Genomic DNA, 19,004 nt, shown 5'->3' with positions numbered 1-19,004 from the left:
GAGGTTGAAGAAGAAGAGAGAAAAGAGAGGGAAAAGTTGAAGAGGAAATATTCTCATTGCCTTTTTTCTTTCGTTACAATCATTCTTGTAGAGAAAAATTCTAACGAACTATCACATTTTGTCAGATCTGCATAACAAACTACGTATTTCTCTGCCTTCTACCTACCATATTATATGGTGCATTAATTACATAAAGTAACTAATACTACTGAGTCCTCCTCTCTTATTTTTAACTAATCCTCGATGTAATCCTTCATCCACACAGGTTTACACTTGATTCGTTTTCCTTTGCTTTGGCCCTCAGTCTCAAGACTCTCAACTAGAACCTCCTTGTTTCCTTTAGCTATTTCTTCTTCCATTACTGGCTGTTGATTATACTCATTACTTATCTGAACGTCTGAGATTCTATCACTCCCTACCCCATCGAAATTTACCTTGTCCTCAAGGTTAAGATTTGGAAATTCCAACTGTATGTCCTCTAGATTTTTCCCATGTCGTATCTTCTGGAAGAAGTCCTTTCCACTGAATGAGTACCTGTTTAATTGGCTTGTCTCCTTTGAGTATAGTTCGATCTCCAACGAGAGCTAGGGGTGAGATGAGTGGGTAATTACGATAACTTTGATCAGGCAAAGTGCAAACTGATTGAGGTATCGTCCCATGAAATTGTTTCAATAGGGGAATGTGAAAGATAGGATGTAGTCGGCTTCCCTCTGGAAGTTTCAACCGATATGTTACCTTCCCCACCCTTGCCTCAATCTCATAAGGTCCGTAATACCGTTTGCTCAATTTCTAAGAGGTCGGTTAGCTACTGTCTGCTGGCGGTATGGCTGCAATTTAAGAAGAACCCAACTGCCCACTTCAAACTCCCTATCTAGCCTTTTTTTGTCAGCCATATATTTCATTCGTGACTGAGCTTGACTCAAATGGAGCACGAATTTAGCTAGTAAGGCATCCCGTTGGATAAGCTCTGTGTCTGCGGCCTCAATAGGGGAAGAACCTGGAACACATAAAGGTATGGTTGGTGGAGGTCACCCATAAACGGCTTCAAATGGGATCATCTTGATTGCTGTATGGACAGAAGTGTTGTAAGAGTATTCCACCCAAGGTATATAGGTATGCCATTGCTTTGGATTGTCTTGGGAAAAAGCTCGGTGGTATTGTTCAACACATCGATTCAACACTTCTGATTGACCATCCGTTTGGGGATGGTATGCTGAAGACAATTTCAAGGTATTTCCACTAACTCAAACAATGCATACCAAAATTTACTTGTAAAAATGAGATCTCTATCAGATACGATCGACTTAGGCATACCATGAAGTTTAAACACCATGTCTATGAATAGTTTTGCAACCTTTACGGCATTGTAAGTCATTGGTAAAGCTCCCAGATGAGCATATTTTAACAAGCGATCAATAATGACCAAGATAGTAGTGAAACCATTCAACAATGGTAACCCTGTTATGTAATCCATAGCAACATCTTCCCATATCCTTTTTGGTACAGGCAGCTAGGGGTTGTAATGACCCCAATGGAGGTGAAGTTGAATACGTTGTTTGCTGACAAACAAGGCAATTCTTAATAAATTGTTTGACGTCAGCTCGAAGGTTCAACCAAAAGAAACTAGCAGAGATCCTTAGGAATGTCTGAAGCGTACCCGCATGTCCCACTTGAGGTTTGCTATGGAACTCATGTAAGATTTGGTATCTTAAAGGTGAAGTAGATGTTGAATAATTGAGGGTACTGTTGTTGATAGAAAACAGAAACTTGTTGCTTCAAGGCGTGATATCACTTTCCTTAAGACAAGATTCGCCCCCACTAGTAGTGTGCAAAGGGGATCTGCGAATTGCCTCCAAGATACAATGAAGCCTAGTAGGGAAGCCCTACTAATGTTTGATGACGCGTAGCACTAGCGGAATCAAACCCGAAATGCCCTTCCCAACCTTCAAGCCTTAGAGAAATTTCTAGATAATGTTTCTGCAGAAAAACAGTATCTAGAACAGTAAACAAAAGAAAAACAGTATGTAGAAATACTTGGGGATTTTGTAGGAGTGTAGAAGAGAGTGTAAAGTCTCTCAGAATTTCCAATTCGTTTTTTCAATATGAAATGACCGAATTCTGCACATTTTATAGACCACCTGGTGTCTTTTCAGTGTGAAAAACACCTCTACAGGGCACCTTTCCAGATTTGATCTGCACCGTTGGATTAAGATGAAGGTGGACCGGTTGGATGGGTATGGGCCAAATGGTTCGTAGGCCCATCAAGCCGACCGGTTGGGTTGGGCTTCGGTTCGGGCCTAACGGTTGGCCCAACGGGCCCATAACTCCAACGGTCAAAGGGTGTGATCAAATGGGTTGTGTCCCTTCCCCCAACGGTCAAGTGCCAAGGGGGTGCGATCCACACCATAGATGGTTGTTTAACGATGACTGGGTTGGAGACAGGTTTTACTCAAACCAACAGTCACATCTAGGATCGATCAGGACCATTCAATATCAATGGGTGCGATCTAACGGTCAGATTTCAAACATTCTGGAAAGGTGCCCTGTAGAGGTGTTTTTCACACTGAAAAGACACCAGGTGGTCTATAAAATGTGCAGAATTCGGTCATTTCATATTGAAAAAACGAATTGTAAATTCTGAGAGACTTTACACTCTCTTCTACACTCCTACAAAATCCCCAAGTATTTCTACATACTGTTTTTCTTTTGTTTACTGTTCTAGATACTGTTTTTCTGCAGAAACATTATCTAGAAATTTCTCTAAGGCTTGAAGGTTGGGAAGGGCATTTCGGGTTTGATTCCGCTAGTGCTACGCGTCATCAAACATTAGTAGGGCTTCCCTACTAGGCTTCATTGTATCTTGGAGGCAATTCGCGGATCCCCTTTGCACACTACTAGTAGGGGCGAATCTTATCTTAAGAAAAGTGATATCACGCCTTGAAGCAACAAGTTTCTATTTTCTATCAACAACAGTACCCTCAATTATTCAACAATCTTAAGACAAGATTTTCTACTGTTGTTTCAATGGCACTTTATTCGGTTCGTCAAATGACCCAAGACTTTGTCAAACTCGAACGTTTCGACAAAGGAAATTTCAAGCGCTGGCAGAAGAAGTTGCACTTCATTTTGACATCACTCAAAGTGGTCCGGGTTCTCACTACTCTAAAGCCGTCAGCAAATGAAAATGAAACTTTGGCGGAGGCTCGTGCAAGGATGAAGTGGGAACAGGATGACTACATTTGCAAAGGGTACATCCTAAATGCTATGTCAGATACACTATTTGACATATATCAAGGCATGAGATCAGCAAGTGAAATCTGGAATGCACTTGAAGCCAAATACTTGGCGGAAGATGCCAGTAGCAAGAAATTCACTGTGAGTCAATTTTTAAATTTTAAAATGGTAGATGATAAGTCTGTTATTGATCAATTACATGAAATACAACATGTAATTAGTCAAATTCATTTGCAAGGCATCCTTCTTGATGATTCATTCATTGTCCCTTCAATTATTGACAAACTTCCACCAACTTGGAAAGACTTTAGGAAAAGTCTAAAACACAAGAAAGAGGAAATGTCTATTGAAGACTTGGCTCAATGCCTCAGGATTGAGGAAGAGTCAAGAATCAGAGACAAGAAAGAAAATGAAAATGTATCATCTAAGATCCATTTGGTGGAAAATATCAAGAATTCGAACCAACAAGGAAAAGGCAATTGGAAGAGAAACAAACACCCTGAAAAGAAGACTAATAAGAATAAGAAAAGAAATGGTGCTTGTTTCAACTGTGGCAAACCAGGCCATTATAAGAGTGAGTGCGTACTTCTTAAGGATAAGAAGTCGGGTGCACCAACAGACAAAGAAAAGTTTGTCGCCATGATTTCAGAGGCAAATATGCTTGAAGATGGCAATGGTTGGTGGATTGACTCTGGTGCGACGATGCATGTCTGTAAAGACAGGAACCTGTTTTCAACTTATGAAACAGTTGAAGATGGAAGCGTGTTATGCATGGGAAATTCGTCGACAGCAGAAGTCAAAGGGAAGGGCAAGGTGGAACTTGAGTTCACATCCGGCAAGCGACTCACTCTAACCGATGTCTACCATGTACCAGAAGTTAGAAAGAACGTAGTGTCTGGAAGCATTCTCAACAAGAATGGCTTCAAACTTGTATTTGAATCTGACAAGTTCATTCTTTCTAAGGGGGGTACTTTTGTTGGGAAGGGATATATGTATGAAGGGATGTTCAAACTTAATATCAATAAAGTGAATGTCTTTTGCTTATGTTTTGGATTCTTCTTTATCTTTATGGCATAATCGTTTAGGACATGTAAATACTAGGAAAATGAATAATATGGTTAAGTTAACCTTAATTCCTAAGTATGAAAATGACTTAGTAGATAGATGTAAAACATGCATGCAAACCAAGATAATCACTAAGTCATTTCCTAAAGTAGATAGAACTTCTAACTTGTTAGATTTAATTCATAGTGATGTATGTGACATTCATAGTGTTCCCACAAAGGGAGGTAAAAAGTACTTTGTTACATTTATTGATGATTATTCTAAGTACTGTTATGTTTATCTACTTAGTCATAAAGATGAGGTTTTAGAAAAATTTAAGATTTATAAAACTGAAGTCGAAAACCAATGTATAACAAGCATTAAATGTCTCAGATCAGATAGAGGTGGTGAATATCACTTTCCTCATTTCTGTGAATCAGTAGGCATAGTTCATGAAACTTCTGCCCCTTATACACCCCAACAAAATAGTGTAGCAGAAAGGAAGAATATGACACTTACTGAAATGATTAATGCTATGCTTGTTAATTCTGGTTTAAATAAGAGTTTTTGGGGTGAAGCCTTACTTACGGCTTGTCACATTTTGAATAGGGTACCTAGTAAGAAATCTAATATAACCCCTTATGAATTGTGGAAGAAAAGAAAACCAAACTTAAGTTACCTTAAAGTTTGGGGTTGTAGATCTATAGTTAAAGTCCCTAAACCTAAGTTAAGAAAATTAGGTGAAAAGGGTATTGAGTGTATCTTTTTGGGATATGCTAGTCACAGTAAGGCCTATAGGTTCTTAGTTATAGAACCTAATGATTTCATAGATGTCAATACCATAATTGAGTCTAGAGATGCATTTTTCTATGAAAATAGGTTCACTTCAATTCCTAAAGAAATTGAACCTACAACTTCTGTAGATCATCCTTTAGAATCACAAACAGAAGTTGGTGAACCTAGTGTACAACCTAGTAAAATAAGAAGAAGTTCAAGAGATAGAAGGGATAGGAGTTTTGGCCCTGACTTTGTAACCTACCTGGTAGAAGGGACAAGAGAAAAACTCCAATGTTCTGTCTTGTTAAACTTAAGCATAGAAAGTGACCCTCAAACCTATGGAGAAGCCATAAAGTCACAAGATACTGCATTTTGGAAAGAAGCAATTAATGACGAAATAGATTCTATCATGGGTAATAAAACTTGGATTTTGGTTGATCTACCACCTGGGTCTAAACCTATAGGATGTAAATGGATCTTCAAGAAGAAGATCAAAGTAGATGGGACCATAGAAAAGTTTAAGGCAAGGTTAGTTGCTAAAGGGTTTACTCAAAAACCTGGTATTGATTACTTTGACACATATGCACCTGTTGCTAGAATTTCTACCATTAGAGTGTTGATTGCCCTTACTTCCATATACAAACTTCACATTCACCAGATGGATGTTAAAACCGCATTCTTAAATGGTGAACTTGATGAAGAAGTGTATATGGAACAACCTGAGGGATTTATTCTGCCAGGCCAAGAGCATAAAGTATGTAAGCTTATCAAATCTTTGTATGGGCTTAAGCAAGCCCCTAAACAATGGCATGAAAGATTTGATAAAGTCTTAGTATCAAATGGTTATAAGATACATCAGTCAGATAAATGTATATACACTAAATTTAAGGGTGGCAAAGGTGTTGTTATTTGTTTATATGTTGATGACATGTTAATTTTTAGTACTGATATTGAAAGCATTCAAAGTACTAAATTATTTCTTTCTCAAAACTTTGATATGAAAGATATGGGTGAAGCTGATGTGATTTTGGATATTAGAATCATAAGACAGGATAATGGTCTTATTCTAACACAATCACATTATATTGAGAAAGTTCTCAAAAAGTTTAACCATTTTGAATGTTCACCCATTTCAACACCTTTTGACCCAAATATAAAGTTGTATCTTAATACTGGCAGGACTATTTCTCAACTAGGGTATGCTAGTGTAATTGGTAGTCTTATGTATGCTAGGACTTGTACTAGGCTAGACATAGCATTTGCTGTAGGTAAACTTAGTAATTTTACCAGTAATCCTAGTTTTTCTCATTGGAATACAGTCTATAGAGTTTTAAAATATTTAAAGAAAACTATAGACTATGGTTTATGTTATAGTGGGTATCCAACTGTAATAGAAGGATACACTTATGCTAGTTGGATAACTGAGCGTATAGACCATTTATCAATCAGTGGGTGGATTTTCACCCTTGGTGGGGGAGCAGTCTCCTGGGCCTCTAAGAAACAGACATGCATAACAACTTCAACTATGGAAGCAACGTTTATAGCTCTTGCAGCATGCTGTAAAGAGGCGAAATGGCTTCAAAATTTGTTATTGGAAATTCCGTTATGGTCTAAACCAATGCCATCGATTTATGTCCATTGTGATAGTCAGGCCACACTATCAAGGGCATATAATCATGTTTATAATGGTAAGTCCAGACATATAGGACTTAGACATAGTACTATAAGAGAGTTACTTACTAATGGAGTAGTAACTATTGATTTTGTGAGATCGAGCCAAAACTTGGCGGATCCATTCACTAAAGCTCTTGCAAGAGATCTGGTGTGTAAAACATCATTAGGGATGGGCTTAAAGCCATTAACCAATAGTCACCAATGATGGAACCTCAACTCAACACTTGAATAAACATCAAGTCTTAAGTTCAATGAGTCCAAATACATCATATGAAGTGATTGCAAGCACTATAATCTGTATTATTTGCCATCCCAAGGTAAAGTGCTTGGTACCTGTAATGTTTAAAAGGAGAAGACTGAGTATTTAAACTCTTAATGGGCTTATAACATAGTGTTGGAGTGTTTTAGTTACAGGGGCACTCTTGATAAGCCTACCTATGTGAGTGTGGGAGTGGTGCCGCTTCCTATGAGACCTGGCTAGTCTCTAGAGCGCTCATGAAACCAAGATATAGACACAAGGCCAGTACATGTGTCGGTTTTAGAAATTGCCCAAAGAGGTGAAATCTTATGTGTGAGACGTATCCGGTTAACCAAATAGAATAGCTAGTTCAAAGATACGTCTACTATGCAATTATGGTTAACTTTGATGTGTCCTCACTAAGTGAGGGTTCAAATCGAGAGATACCTTCATTTATGCATAAGATTTCCAAGCCTGATGAGAAAATTTTCTTTGATTTTGAAAATGGTGGGGGATTGTTAGTGATTTTGGATTTTCAAAATCATATGTTTTGCATGTTTTAGTGTTTTGGAAAATGTTTTATCAAAAGCGTTTGGGAAAAAGAAAATATTTTCTTGGAAAGATTTGCTTTTACAAAAGGATGTAGAAGTGTAGTTGAAAAGATAGTCCCGTACCGGATGAGAGAAAAGAAAGAGAAGGGCTTATAAAGCACTACACTTTTCTATTACTTGTTTGATTGCACATTGGGTTGAACCCATGGTTGGACCCGCGGGACGGTGCAACGCACCGTTCGCACACGCGTACGCGCGCGCGCGCGGCGTGGGCAATGGGCTATAGGGCGCATAGTGGCGCTTTATTGGTGCTTTCTTTTCTTTTCTCTCATCCGGTACGGGACTATCTTTTCAACTACACTTCTACATCCTTTTGTAAAAGCAAATCTTTCCAAGAAAATATTTTCTTTTTCCCAAACGCTTTTGATAAAACATTTTCCAAAACACTAAAACATGCAAAACATATGATTTTGAAAATCCAAAATCACTAACAGTAGAGCTGATAAACAACTTGTTATTATGAAAAATGAGTCCATTTTGCAGTGTAAATGCAGAAGTTGCTACGCCTTTCTGACTCTGACTCTGTATTTCTAACAACTCTGGGCCGGTAGCATTTTCCAACTGAAGTTGGCTTGATATGTCAAACACATGTCCAGATATTGTTGTTTGCAGTTGCATAGCAGAAGAGGCCGTTGGAGGAAATTGAAGCGAGGAAACTTCTTCTACTCTAGATAAGGCATCTGCAGCCCGATTTTCATTGCCAGCCTTATAGAAATCGTGTAGTTGTAGCCTAGTAACTTGCACAGGTATTGTTGTTGCTCGGGAGTTTGTATAGTCCGATTCATAATATTTTTTAGGCTTCTATGATTAGTATAGATAATGAATTGTCTTCCAAGCAAATACTGTCTCCATTTCTTAACAGCTTCAGTGATGGCAAACAGCTCTTTAACATACGTTGAGGCAACAGACATGCTAGGGGACATTTTCTTGCTGAAATAGGCTATTGGATGGCATTGTTGCATTAATACGGCCCCGATGGCAATGCTGGAAGCATCAGTTTCTAGAACAAAATCCTGAGAAAAATCGGGCAATGCTAATACAAGGACTTGTGTCATTAACACTTTTAATCTGTCAAAGGCAGATTGAGCTTCCGAGGACCATTTAAATGCATCTTTCTTCAAGAGCTGGGTGAGAGGAAATGCCACTGTTGCGTAGTGTTGCACAAATCTTCGGTAGTATCTGGTTGAACCCCAACACCCGAGACCAAATGTCCCAAATAATCAATTTTGTGTTGACAAAATTGACACTTTGACATTTTGGCAAACAGGTTGTTGGAAGATAAACAATGCAAAACAGAAGTTAAATGCTGAATATGATCTTCAAAAGCTCTACTATAAACAAGTATATCATCGAAGAAAACTGAGACAAAATGACGAAGCTCTACTATAAACAAGTGTTCATAGTATTCTGAAAAGTAGATGGGGCATTTGTTAGCCCAAAAGGCATAACTAGAAACTCATTGTGCCCTTCATGGGTCAGAAACGCTGTCTTAGAACAATCCTCTGGCCTCATTCTTATCTGATGATATCCGGATTGTAAATCCAATTTAGAAAACACCATGGATCCATGTAATTCATCCATAAGCTCGTCAATCGTTGGTATTGGCAATTGATCCTTAACTGTGATTGAATTCAAAGCTCTATAATCGACACAAAAACGCCATGTTTGATCTTTCTTTTTAACCTGTAGAACAGGGGATGAATAAGGATTGTGGGCGGGAACAATGAGACCGCTCTGAAGCATTTCCTTTACTAATCGTTTGATTCCATTTTTTTGGAAATGGGGGTAGCGATATGGTTTAACATTAACAGGATTTGATCAAGGGATGAGGTGGATTTGATGGTCCCCAACACGGTGTGGTGGTAGCCCAGATGGAGATTGAAAAACTTGATGAAATTGCCTCAAAAGGTCAGCAACAGCAACTGGTAAATTGCTTGGGATATCAATGGGTTGAAGCTCGGCTCTGTTTGGTTAGATGAGATTTTAGTGGAAGTAGTGGTCAACAAGGAGGTGACAAGGGTGGGATATGTGTAGACTTGTCTAGAGAAGATTAGAGGGAATTTTGGTAGTGTGTTTGGTTAGATGTCAAAGCATGTGGGAGAATGGAGGGGTGTCATTAACAAAATAAATAGTAGAAGAGAGAGAAAGCGGAGAGAGAAAGAGAGAAAAAAGTAATGATTACACGTGGCATATCGTATTCTACTCTTCTTCCCTCTAAAATTTACCAAAAACAAGGTTGGGCATTGGAAAAGTAGGGGAGGGGACAATCCCGCCACATAGGCGCCACCTCAGCAAAAAACTAATAATGATGTCTCTTCCATGTCTAGTAGTCCAATGGGATTTGAGCTAAAAAATGACAACCAAACAACATTTGGTATTTCATTTTCCTAGAAAATGCTCAGCCGTCTTCCCTACTTTTTGCAACCAAACAGAGCCACATGTAAAAAACTCGCATGTGTCTCATCAACGCAGAGGAGAGTGAAATATGAAGCTATGGCGTTGCTCTTGGTGAGACCTTTCAAGTGACTGGCCTTTAAGGGATGAGGGTTTAACGCTGCTTCACCAACAAGTTTAATTGGTTTTCCTTTCCACTGAAATTCCATGGTCGAGATTTTGTAATTCATAAGAATTGGACCCAGTTCAGCTAACCATTGAACGCCTAAAACAACACCTGCCCCTTTGATAGGTAAAATGAAGAGATCAACTGAAAACTCATGTGATTGAAGAGTGAATTTAACATCAACACATTTTTTGTTGTAGAGCAATGATTCTCCATTACCTATGATAACTCTAAACGAATTTGTGGGTATAATAGGCCAATTGAGCATGTGAGCAACTGTTTCTTTAACGAAATTATGCGTAGAACCACTGTCAATTAAAATGTGAATGGAATTGTTAGCAGTTACCCCCATAATTCGGATTGTACTTGGGTTCTGTTGACCAACCAGTGCATGGAAGCTAATTTCAGCAGACTAGTCATCTTGGCCACCTTGTGGACTATCATCAACAGCAACGTCCCAATCCTCTGTGAGGAGCGGATCTTCGTCATCTAGGGCAGTTAGATGATACAAACGGCGCCGACAATCGTGCCCGGGGGCATATTTGTCATCACAAAAATAGCAAATCCGTTTTTCCCTTTTTGATTTCATTTCTTCTTTTGAGAGTGGTTTTGTGTGGATCGGAATTTGTTGTAATGGCGTAGCCGCAATAGCTCTGACTGGTGGAATTGCTGGTGTGGGCAACAACCCCGGACCTCCGATAGGTTTGGGCCAAGCCATTTTCCCTGAGTTCCGTAAGGCATCATACTTTTGCTCATAAATTTTAGCTAAAGAAAATGTTTGCAAAAGAGAAGTGGGTTGAATTACTAGTAATTCTCGTTTCAGATCCGGTTTAAGGCCGGAGATGAAAAAACTAATAAGAAAATATTCGGGTAATCCAATAACTTTGTTCGACATTTCTTCGAATCGACATTGATAATCGTCAACCGTTGAAATCTTATGGAGTTTGGATAGCTCACCTTTGTGATCTTGATACAGTGAAGGCCAAAACGCAATTGTACAGCCTCTAAGAAACCCTTCCATGAATTCAGTAGATTGTTTGATTTCGCCCATTGAAACCATGAGAGAGCTGGGCCGTCAAGATGAAACGAAGCGATGGTCAGTCGTTGTTCCTCTGGAACACTGTAATAATGGAAAAATTGCTCGACCTTGAACGTACACCCGATCGGATCAGTGCCGTCAAACCGGGGTACACCCATCCGTATAAATCGACTGTAATTGTGCTGAATTGGAACAATTTCCACATCTGCACTATTGGACGAGTGATCATCTCCATTGGAGCGCGAAAGTGGAGTTGGGTTTGGTCTGCTCTGTAATTGCTTGATCATAGCGATCAATTCCTCATGTTGTTGAGCTTGGATGAGATGCAATTCATTTAGCTACTGCTGATGCGGCTTGAATTGCTAGTCGATTTTGGATTGAGCCCTCGTATTATCTGCCATGAGTGGAATAGAGAAGTCAATGAAAGCACCAATGATATGATTCTCAGCAAAAGATGCTGAGTTTCAGATCAGAAAAGAGCTAGAGGTTAAAGAAGAAGAGAGAAAAGAGAGGGAAAAGCTGAAGAGGAAATATTCTCATTGCCTTTTTTCTTTTGTTACAATCATTCTTATAGAGAAAAATCCTAACGAACTATCACATCTTGTTAAATCTGCATAACAAACTACTTATTTCTCTGCCTTCTACCTACCGTATTATACGGTGCCTTAATTACAGAAAGTAACTAATACTACTGAGTCCTCCTCTCTTATTATTAACTAATCCTCGATGTAATCCTTCATCCACACAGGTTTACACTTGATTCGTTTTCCTTTGCTTTGGCCCTCAGTCTCAACTACAACCTCCTTGTTTCCTTCAGCTATTTCTTCTTTCATTACTGGCTGTTTGATCATACTCATTACTTATCTGAACGTCTGAGATTCTCTCTCTCTCTCTCTCTCTCTCTATATATATATATATATATATATATATATATATATATATATATAGAGAGAGAGAGAGAGAGAGAGAGAGAGAGTTAAGTGAAGCTACACATACGTGTAGCTAACTTAGCTACACCGACGGCTTAAAATACAGTGGGCCCACATTATTTGGGTGATCCAAACCATTCATTTGATAGGACCTCACATTGATAGGGTGTGCCCAAACAATCAGCTCCATTGGATGATCTCAACCCTTCAAACTGTGGAGGCAAAAATGGACAGATTTGTGAAGGTTTTTACACGTCCATTTTTGCCTCCACAAATCGTAGGGTTGGGATGATCCTATGGAGCTGATTTTTTGGGCACACCCTATCTATGTGACGGCCCATCAAATGAATGGTTTGCATCACCCAAACAATGTGGGGCCCACTGTATTTTAAGCCGTCGGTGTAGCTAAGTTAGCTACACGTATGTGTAACTACACTTTTCTCATATATATATATATATATATATATATATATATATATATATATATATATAACATTTCCTACACACTTGACAACGTATCATTGACAAGGCATGAGTTTAAATAAGCATTGTGTCCCTATGTTATTGAGATTGTTGATTTGTTGGGTTCCCATTACGTGATCTTCGTCCCATACCTCCTGGACTACCCATCTGTACGATCAATGCCGACAAAAATCAGCCATTTAGATTTTCTTAGCGAAGCCACCACATAATGAGTTTAAATTTGGACTACCCATGAGTTTAATTTTGAGTGGGGATATGAACAATATTTACTCAACTTAATTCCGGTACTAGAGAGGGGTAAGAATAATACATACTCAAAAGGCACTGTACAACCCACTTCATAGGATGATCCAAACCGTTCATTTGATGGCCCACAACGTAAATAGGTTGTGCTCCGAAAATCATTTCTATAGGATGATCCTAACCCTCCGATAGATGTGCGGCCACACAAGGTTAGATCCAATTAAAATTGAAGACATCCGTGAAAAGGTGGGGTGGCAGCAATTGAGGAGTAGATGAGAGAGTACCGCTTAAGATAGTTTCGGCATATTCAACGTAGGCCTTTGGATGCTCTAGTGAGAAGAAGTGACTCGTGCCAAGTTGATGGAGTAAAAAGAGGTAGGACAGTGAGGAAAGACTTGAGGGCTAGGAACATAGAAGAGAACATGACCTTGGAAGTGATAGAATGGAAGAAAATGATTCATGTAGACAAACCCAACAAAGGCTTAGTTGAGTTGAGTTGAGTTGAGAACCAATTGTGACTCAAAACTGATTATTGACTCAAAATTAAAGCGTTGTTTGTTTTGGGTTTTGAGCAAGGTTTTAAATTTCGGTTTTGGAATGCGTTTTGGTACTCATCAAAACCGAATTTTTTGCTGAAATATCGAAATTTTGTTTGAAATCCCACGAAATCAAAAAAGTAAAATTTTAGGGAATTATTAAATAATTAATAAATTATACTTTTTAAAGTGATTTCACTTCAATTTCGGACCGAAATTGAAGGAAAACAAAATTTCGACCGAATTTTTGAAATTTCGAACGAAATAATGTAACATTTCGGGTTACCCAATTTTGGGTTTCGGTTGATTTCGGAATCAACCGAAACCCAAAATTTAGGTCCAAATTTTCAGATTTCTTCATTTTTATTGAGTTATTGATATAAGGGAAAAATTAAGAAAGAAGAGAAGACAAAAAATCCTTCTTTCTTTTTCTTTGAACTTCCCCCAATAAAAAATCCTTCAATTCTCAAATGAGAATAGAAGGAATCATACTTTCATACAATATCTTAATTGAATTATATGGAATGATCAATGAATTCATTTTAGTTCGACATTTACACGTATAGAATCCTAGCAACAACCTATTCCATAGATATTTGGGCTAGAATTGACGAATAACCAATAATAATATTAGTGTTTATTAGTGTCGAATTGAAATATAAATGGGGTGTGGCCAAGTGGTAAGGCAGCGGATTTTGGTCCCGTTACTCGGAGGTTCGAATCCTTCCGTCCCAGACCGATTCTATCAAAACAAAGATTGTTTCTTTTTAACAATCTTCTCTTTAAGAGTACAAGGCATAAGGTTGGATACAATATGATCCAATCTTTCTTTCTGAGTTCTAATGATTCTTCTATGAATCATAGATTCCTTTCAACTTCCAATTGTAAGAAAAAGAATCGAATGTAAATTGCGGATGGAAATAAACATCTTTTACTTTTTTGATATTAGGTAGGAGGGAACATAGATCAAAGTTGAATTAAAAAAAATAAAAAAAAACAGGATGGGCCTTCAGTGTTTGCCCGTCCCGCTCCAATCATATTCATATTGGTTTCAAACTCCGGTTCGAACAGGAGGAGTACGATATGCTAATGTGTCTTGGATGACCCACATCTCCGGTCGAAATTTAAAACCTTGATTTTGATGTTGAGAATCGATTGTCAATCCAAAACTCATGATTGGACTCAAAATTACCTTTGAAAAAGGAAACAAACTTTCATCACTTTAACAGGCTATCGGGCCTCTTTTAAGCTATGTTTTCTCATGTCTAATGCTTTCTCAAGGAAGGTTCAAAGGTTAACGGCCACTTTGGTTCAAAAATTTAAAACTTCCCGTCTCAAAACCGCCAAAAACACTAAAATTAAAAGATGGCATGAGAGCTCCAAATGTTCGATGAAAGCCAATCTGCTTTCTGAAAGCAATGATTCAATGTCTGTCATCACGATTTTTATCACCCACTTCCTCAATCCTCTCCATCTCCCCATTATCACCTTCATTCAAAAAGCAAATCCATTCATTGACAGATCCCCATCTCTTTTCCTTACTAAATCAATGCTCCACCTTCAAACACATAATTCAAACCCATGGATTCATGGTTTCCAAAGGCCTAGATCAGAGTAACATTCTTCTAAGCAAATTTATCGACACCTGTTCTTTCTTGGGTTTTAAGGATTACGCCTATTCTGTCTTCACAATAAAAACCCAACCAGATATCTACCTCTATAACACCATGATAAGGGGTCTTTCTCAAACAGACTCCGCGAAAGAGGCTATCCTTTTGTACAATAGAATTCAACTTGCAGGCTTTAGACCTGATACTTATTCATTTCCTTTTGTATTAAAGGCGATTACGCGTTTATCCTCCATTGAAGTGGGGAAAGAGATTCATGGGCAGATAATAAGAATTGGGTTAAATTCAGATATCCATGTGTTGACTGGTCTAATTCAAATGTATTCAGCCTGTGGGGCCATCACTGATGCTCGCCAACTGTTTGATAGAATGCATCAAAGAGATGTGGTCTCGTGGAATGCAATGGTTGCGGGATATGCCAAGATTGGCAACGTGGACACTGCACGGGAACTGTTTGAGCTAATGCCAGAGAGGAATGTGATCTCTTGGACTGCAGTTATTTCAGGTTATGCTCAGATGAACCGGCCGAATGATGCAATCATGATCTTTAGGAGAATGCAGCTCGCAGAAGTTGAGCCCGATGAGATTGCCATGTTGGCTGTGCTCTCGGCTTGTGCTCATCTGGGTGCTCTTGAATTGGGCGAATGGATTCATAATTATATAGATAAACATGGATTACATAAGATTGTTCCTCTGATCAATGCGCTTATAGATATGTACGCGAAGTCTGGTAACATAGAAAAGGCTCTAGAAGTTTTTGAAAATATGAGTCATAGAAGTGTGATAACTTGGACTACAATGATTGCTGGCCTGGCTTTACATGGGCTTGGGACTGAAGCTCTTGAAATGTTTTCTCGGATGGAAAGAGCGAAAGTTAAGCCAAATGATGTCACTTTTATAGCCATCCTATCTGCCTGTAGCCATGTGGGATTGGTCGAAACGGGCCGGTGGCACTTTGGGATTATGAATTCAAGGTATAAGATCACACCCAAAATTGAGCATTATGGTTGTATGGTTGATTTGCTCGGACGTGCTGGTTACTTGCAAGAAGCACAAGATATGGTTAGGCAGATGCCATTTGAAACCAATGGAGCTATATGGGGGGCTCTGCTTGCGGCTTCTAGAATCCATGGCGATTTAGAACTCGGAGAGTGTGCTTTGAGGCATCTGATTGAGGTAGAGCCACATAACAGTGGGAACTACACGCTTTTATCTAACATATATGCAGCCCTTGGGAAGTGGGAGGATGTTGGGACGGTGAGGAAAGTGATGAGAGATAGGGGTGTGAAGAAAGTGCCTGGTGGGAGTTCTGTTGAACTAAACAGCACAGTTCATGAGTTCATAGTAGGAGATGATTCGCATCCTCAGTCTAAGAGGATATATGAAGTTGTATGTGAGATCAACAGCCAGTTAAAGATGGCTGGGTATGTGCCAAAAGTACGTGAGGGGCTTCTTGATTTAGATGAGGGGTAAGGCAATAACTCTACCTATCATTTTGTTTTCAGTACTAATGGGTTCTAATCTATTTGGCTATTAACTGCCTTTGGGGGATCTCAGAAGACAATTTCACTTATAGTTGGAATTTGGAAACAGATGAGACAGTTTCATGTTCCACATGTTTCAATTTTCATTTAATAAGTGATATTTCTTAATCACAGTGACGGCAATGGATGGATGGACCTCTTCCATTAGCACACAGTGTGGACACTAAGATAGTTTTTAGACAGCGCTTTGGAAATTAGAGAAAAAAATGATGATTTCTATATGGGCTGTATAAAGAAACCAGAAGCAAAGCCAACAATTCGTTCTAGAGCATTTTCTCGCCACCATAGTTCATAATAATGACAAAGCTAATTTGTAGCAAATCTATAACAGCCAGTCAAGTTCATGCTGCATATGATGAAGAGAAATTTCAGGATTTGTTTAGTATGGTGCCAAGTAGAATCTCATTACTAATTAATTCTGATTTAATGTTAGCTGTAGATCATGTTATGCCATATTTATCATCAATGAAAAAATTGTAACAGTCATAAGCTTTCAAAGAAAGCTTAAAGAGGGGTTTTTGAGAGCAGTTCATGGGAAGTACACATTGAGGTGCAGATGTCAAACTATATCAGGTCATGTATGCAATAACTTGTTCATAGATTATTCTTTGTTTTGTTATAAAGCTCTGTTCCAATCTTGGTGAAATGAGTACTAGTACTGGGTCAAGTTCTTCAAGGATCCTCTGTACTCCAGTTTCTTAGAATACTACTATGATCGCAACTCGCAAAGATTGAATATGAAGGTACACCACTCTTTTATATTGAATACTAATTTTTATGTGAATTATTAGCTTTCTATGTTTCTAATTTTAACATATCAGTAATATACTAATACAGCAAAATTCAACACTAAATAGATTGTTTTTTGTAAGGTTAAAAGGTTTCACTTTTGTAAACTAATCAATTTGTATGATTTTTCAAGGTTTTTAACTCCATGTTACTATTTGAAGGTTTACTAATAAGTTATGTTGCATCCGTACTGGTACGATTGTCGGACGACAAACCTCAAAAAGACATATTTGTGAATCCAATAAGGCCACGTTTGGCTACCTCATGTTTTGGTATTTGGATTTGGATTTGAGTTTTGGATACAAAATACATCAATCATCCTCTTGCTGATGTTGTGCGAGATAGAGGGGGGAGGGAGGGACGTCCGGCTGCTGCAGCAGCAAGGTCGAGGAGCAGCGAGGGTGAAGGTAATTGCCACATATTGATTTCCAAATAATGTCTTGCAGAACAGATTTGAAAATCAGATTTTTTTTCCGCTGTTGCAGCTGATTTGGAAATCTAAGGATCTGATCCAGTTCCAATTCTCAACTCCAAATGTGAGAAATCCAAATATAAATCTTGTGGGTATCCAAACGTGGCCTAAAGTATTTAAATCAATTCTGAAATTTTAGTTTATAGCATAATAATATGGTTACAACAAATAATACATTATAGCATAATAATATGGTTACAAACATTAAAAAATTTAATCAAATAAGTAAATATAATGTTTTATTTCTGTATAAACAACTTACAATTAGAATGAATAAAATTCAAAACATGTGGCAATTGTAAAGTTGATTAATAGGACGAATCACCTTGATTTACACTTCTGTAATTGAATGCTGAGAGATTTTTGAGAATTGTATAGCTTTTGACAGTTAACTAAAACAGTGTAAAACAAAGTGATTCATCTCATTATCAAAATATGTTCGTGCATTTTTGTTACATTATTCTTTGAATAAATGGAATTTAATTGAAAAATGACAGATTTTTTATGCTCCATATAATTTCAATGCTAGAAATTCCTAAACAATACGTTGGTTGTTAGAAACTTTTATGTGTGGGTCTCGCCGTTGATATTTGATCCATCGACATTCAAATTTTTAAGAGGTTGCTATTGGACCAATATCAAGGGCAACGCTTATGTCGTACCCCCCACTAAACCGAGCAATGTGCAGACACACCACATAATTTCACACACACACACACACGAGGAATGCTAGTTTCACAGGTGCCCTTGCAGAAAATGGGGCGGCAGGCGCCCCTATTGGTCAAATTCCATTTAAGATGGCACAGAAAATTGAGATCATAACCATCTTAAATGGCATCTGACCAATAGGGGCGCCCTTTGCCCTTTTTTATGCATGGGCGCCTGTGAGTCTAGCATCTCTCTCTCTCTCTCTCTCTCTCTGTGTGTATATATATATATATATATATATATATATATATATATATATATATATATATATATATATATATATATATATATGTGTGTGTGTGTGTGTGTGTGTGTGTGTGTGTGTGGGAAATGATATTTCACTCCTATTTTTAGTCAATCTGCCCTTTGGCATTTTCTTAAATAATAAAATTGCAAAGTGTATATATCCATCTTTCTCAATTGTCACCAAAATAGCAATCTCAATCAATGACCTCGTCGTCGCTCTCAAGCACAATTCACCTTGATTGAATTTAT

The 19,004-nt window shown here is 38.2% G+C and overlaps 2 protein-coding genes across 2 annotated transcripts; one reads left to right on the top strand and one right to left on the bottom strand.

Annotated features, from left to right (window-relative positions):
* Positions 1 to 233: 233 nt before the first annotated feature.
* Positions 234 to 10,856, bottom strand: LOC143863335 (uncharacterized). Its single transcript, XM_077374019.1, has 8 exons — positions 10,552 to 10,856; positions 10,028 to 10,446; positions 8,844 to 8,985; positions 8,422 to 8,757; positions 8,011 to 8,308; positions 1,315 to 1,510; positions 810 to 997; positions 234 to 584 (listed from the first exon to the last, which is right to left on the bottom strand). The coding sequence occupies exons 1-8, from the start codon at positions 10,854 to 10,856 to the stop codon at positions 234 to 236; spliced, it is 2,235 nt and encodes a 744-aa protein (XP_077230134.1).
* Positions 10,857 to 14,428: 3,572 nt separating this feature from the next.
* On the top strand, positions 14,429 to 17,282 carry LOC143863658 (pentatricopeptide repeat-containing protein At5g56310-like). Its single transcript, XM_077374392.1, has one exon. It carries the CDS (start codon positions 14,787 to 14,789, stop codon positions 16,467 to 16,469), a length of 1,683 nt encoding a protein of 560 aa, XP_077230507.1. The 5' UTR covers positions 14,429 to 14,786; the 3' UTR covers positions 16,470 to 17,282.
* The last annotated feature ends 1,722 nt before the right edge of the window (positions 17,283 to 19,004 follow it).

The sequence above is a fragment of the Tasmannia lanceolata genome, unplaced genomic scaffold (genome assembly GCF_043159265.1).
Source record: "Tasmannia lanceolata isolate RefF3 unplaced genomic scaffold, GAP_Taslan_0.1 ptg000044l, whole genome shotgun sequence".
Classification (NCBI taxonomy): domain Eukaryota; kingdom Viridiplantae; phylum Streptophyta; class Magnoliopsida; order Canellales; family Winteraceae; genus Tasmannia; species Tasmannia lanceolata.
Note: the sequence above shows the minus strand (reverse complement) of the source record. Positions and strands in the feature narration are given on the sequence as shown.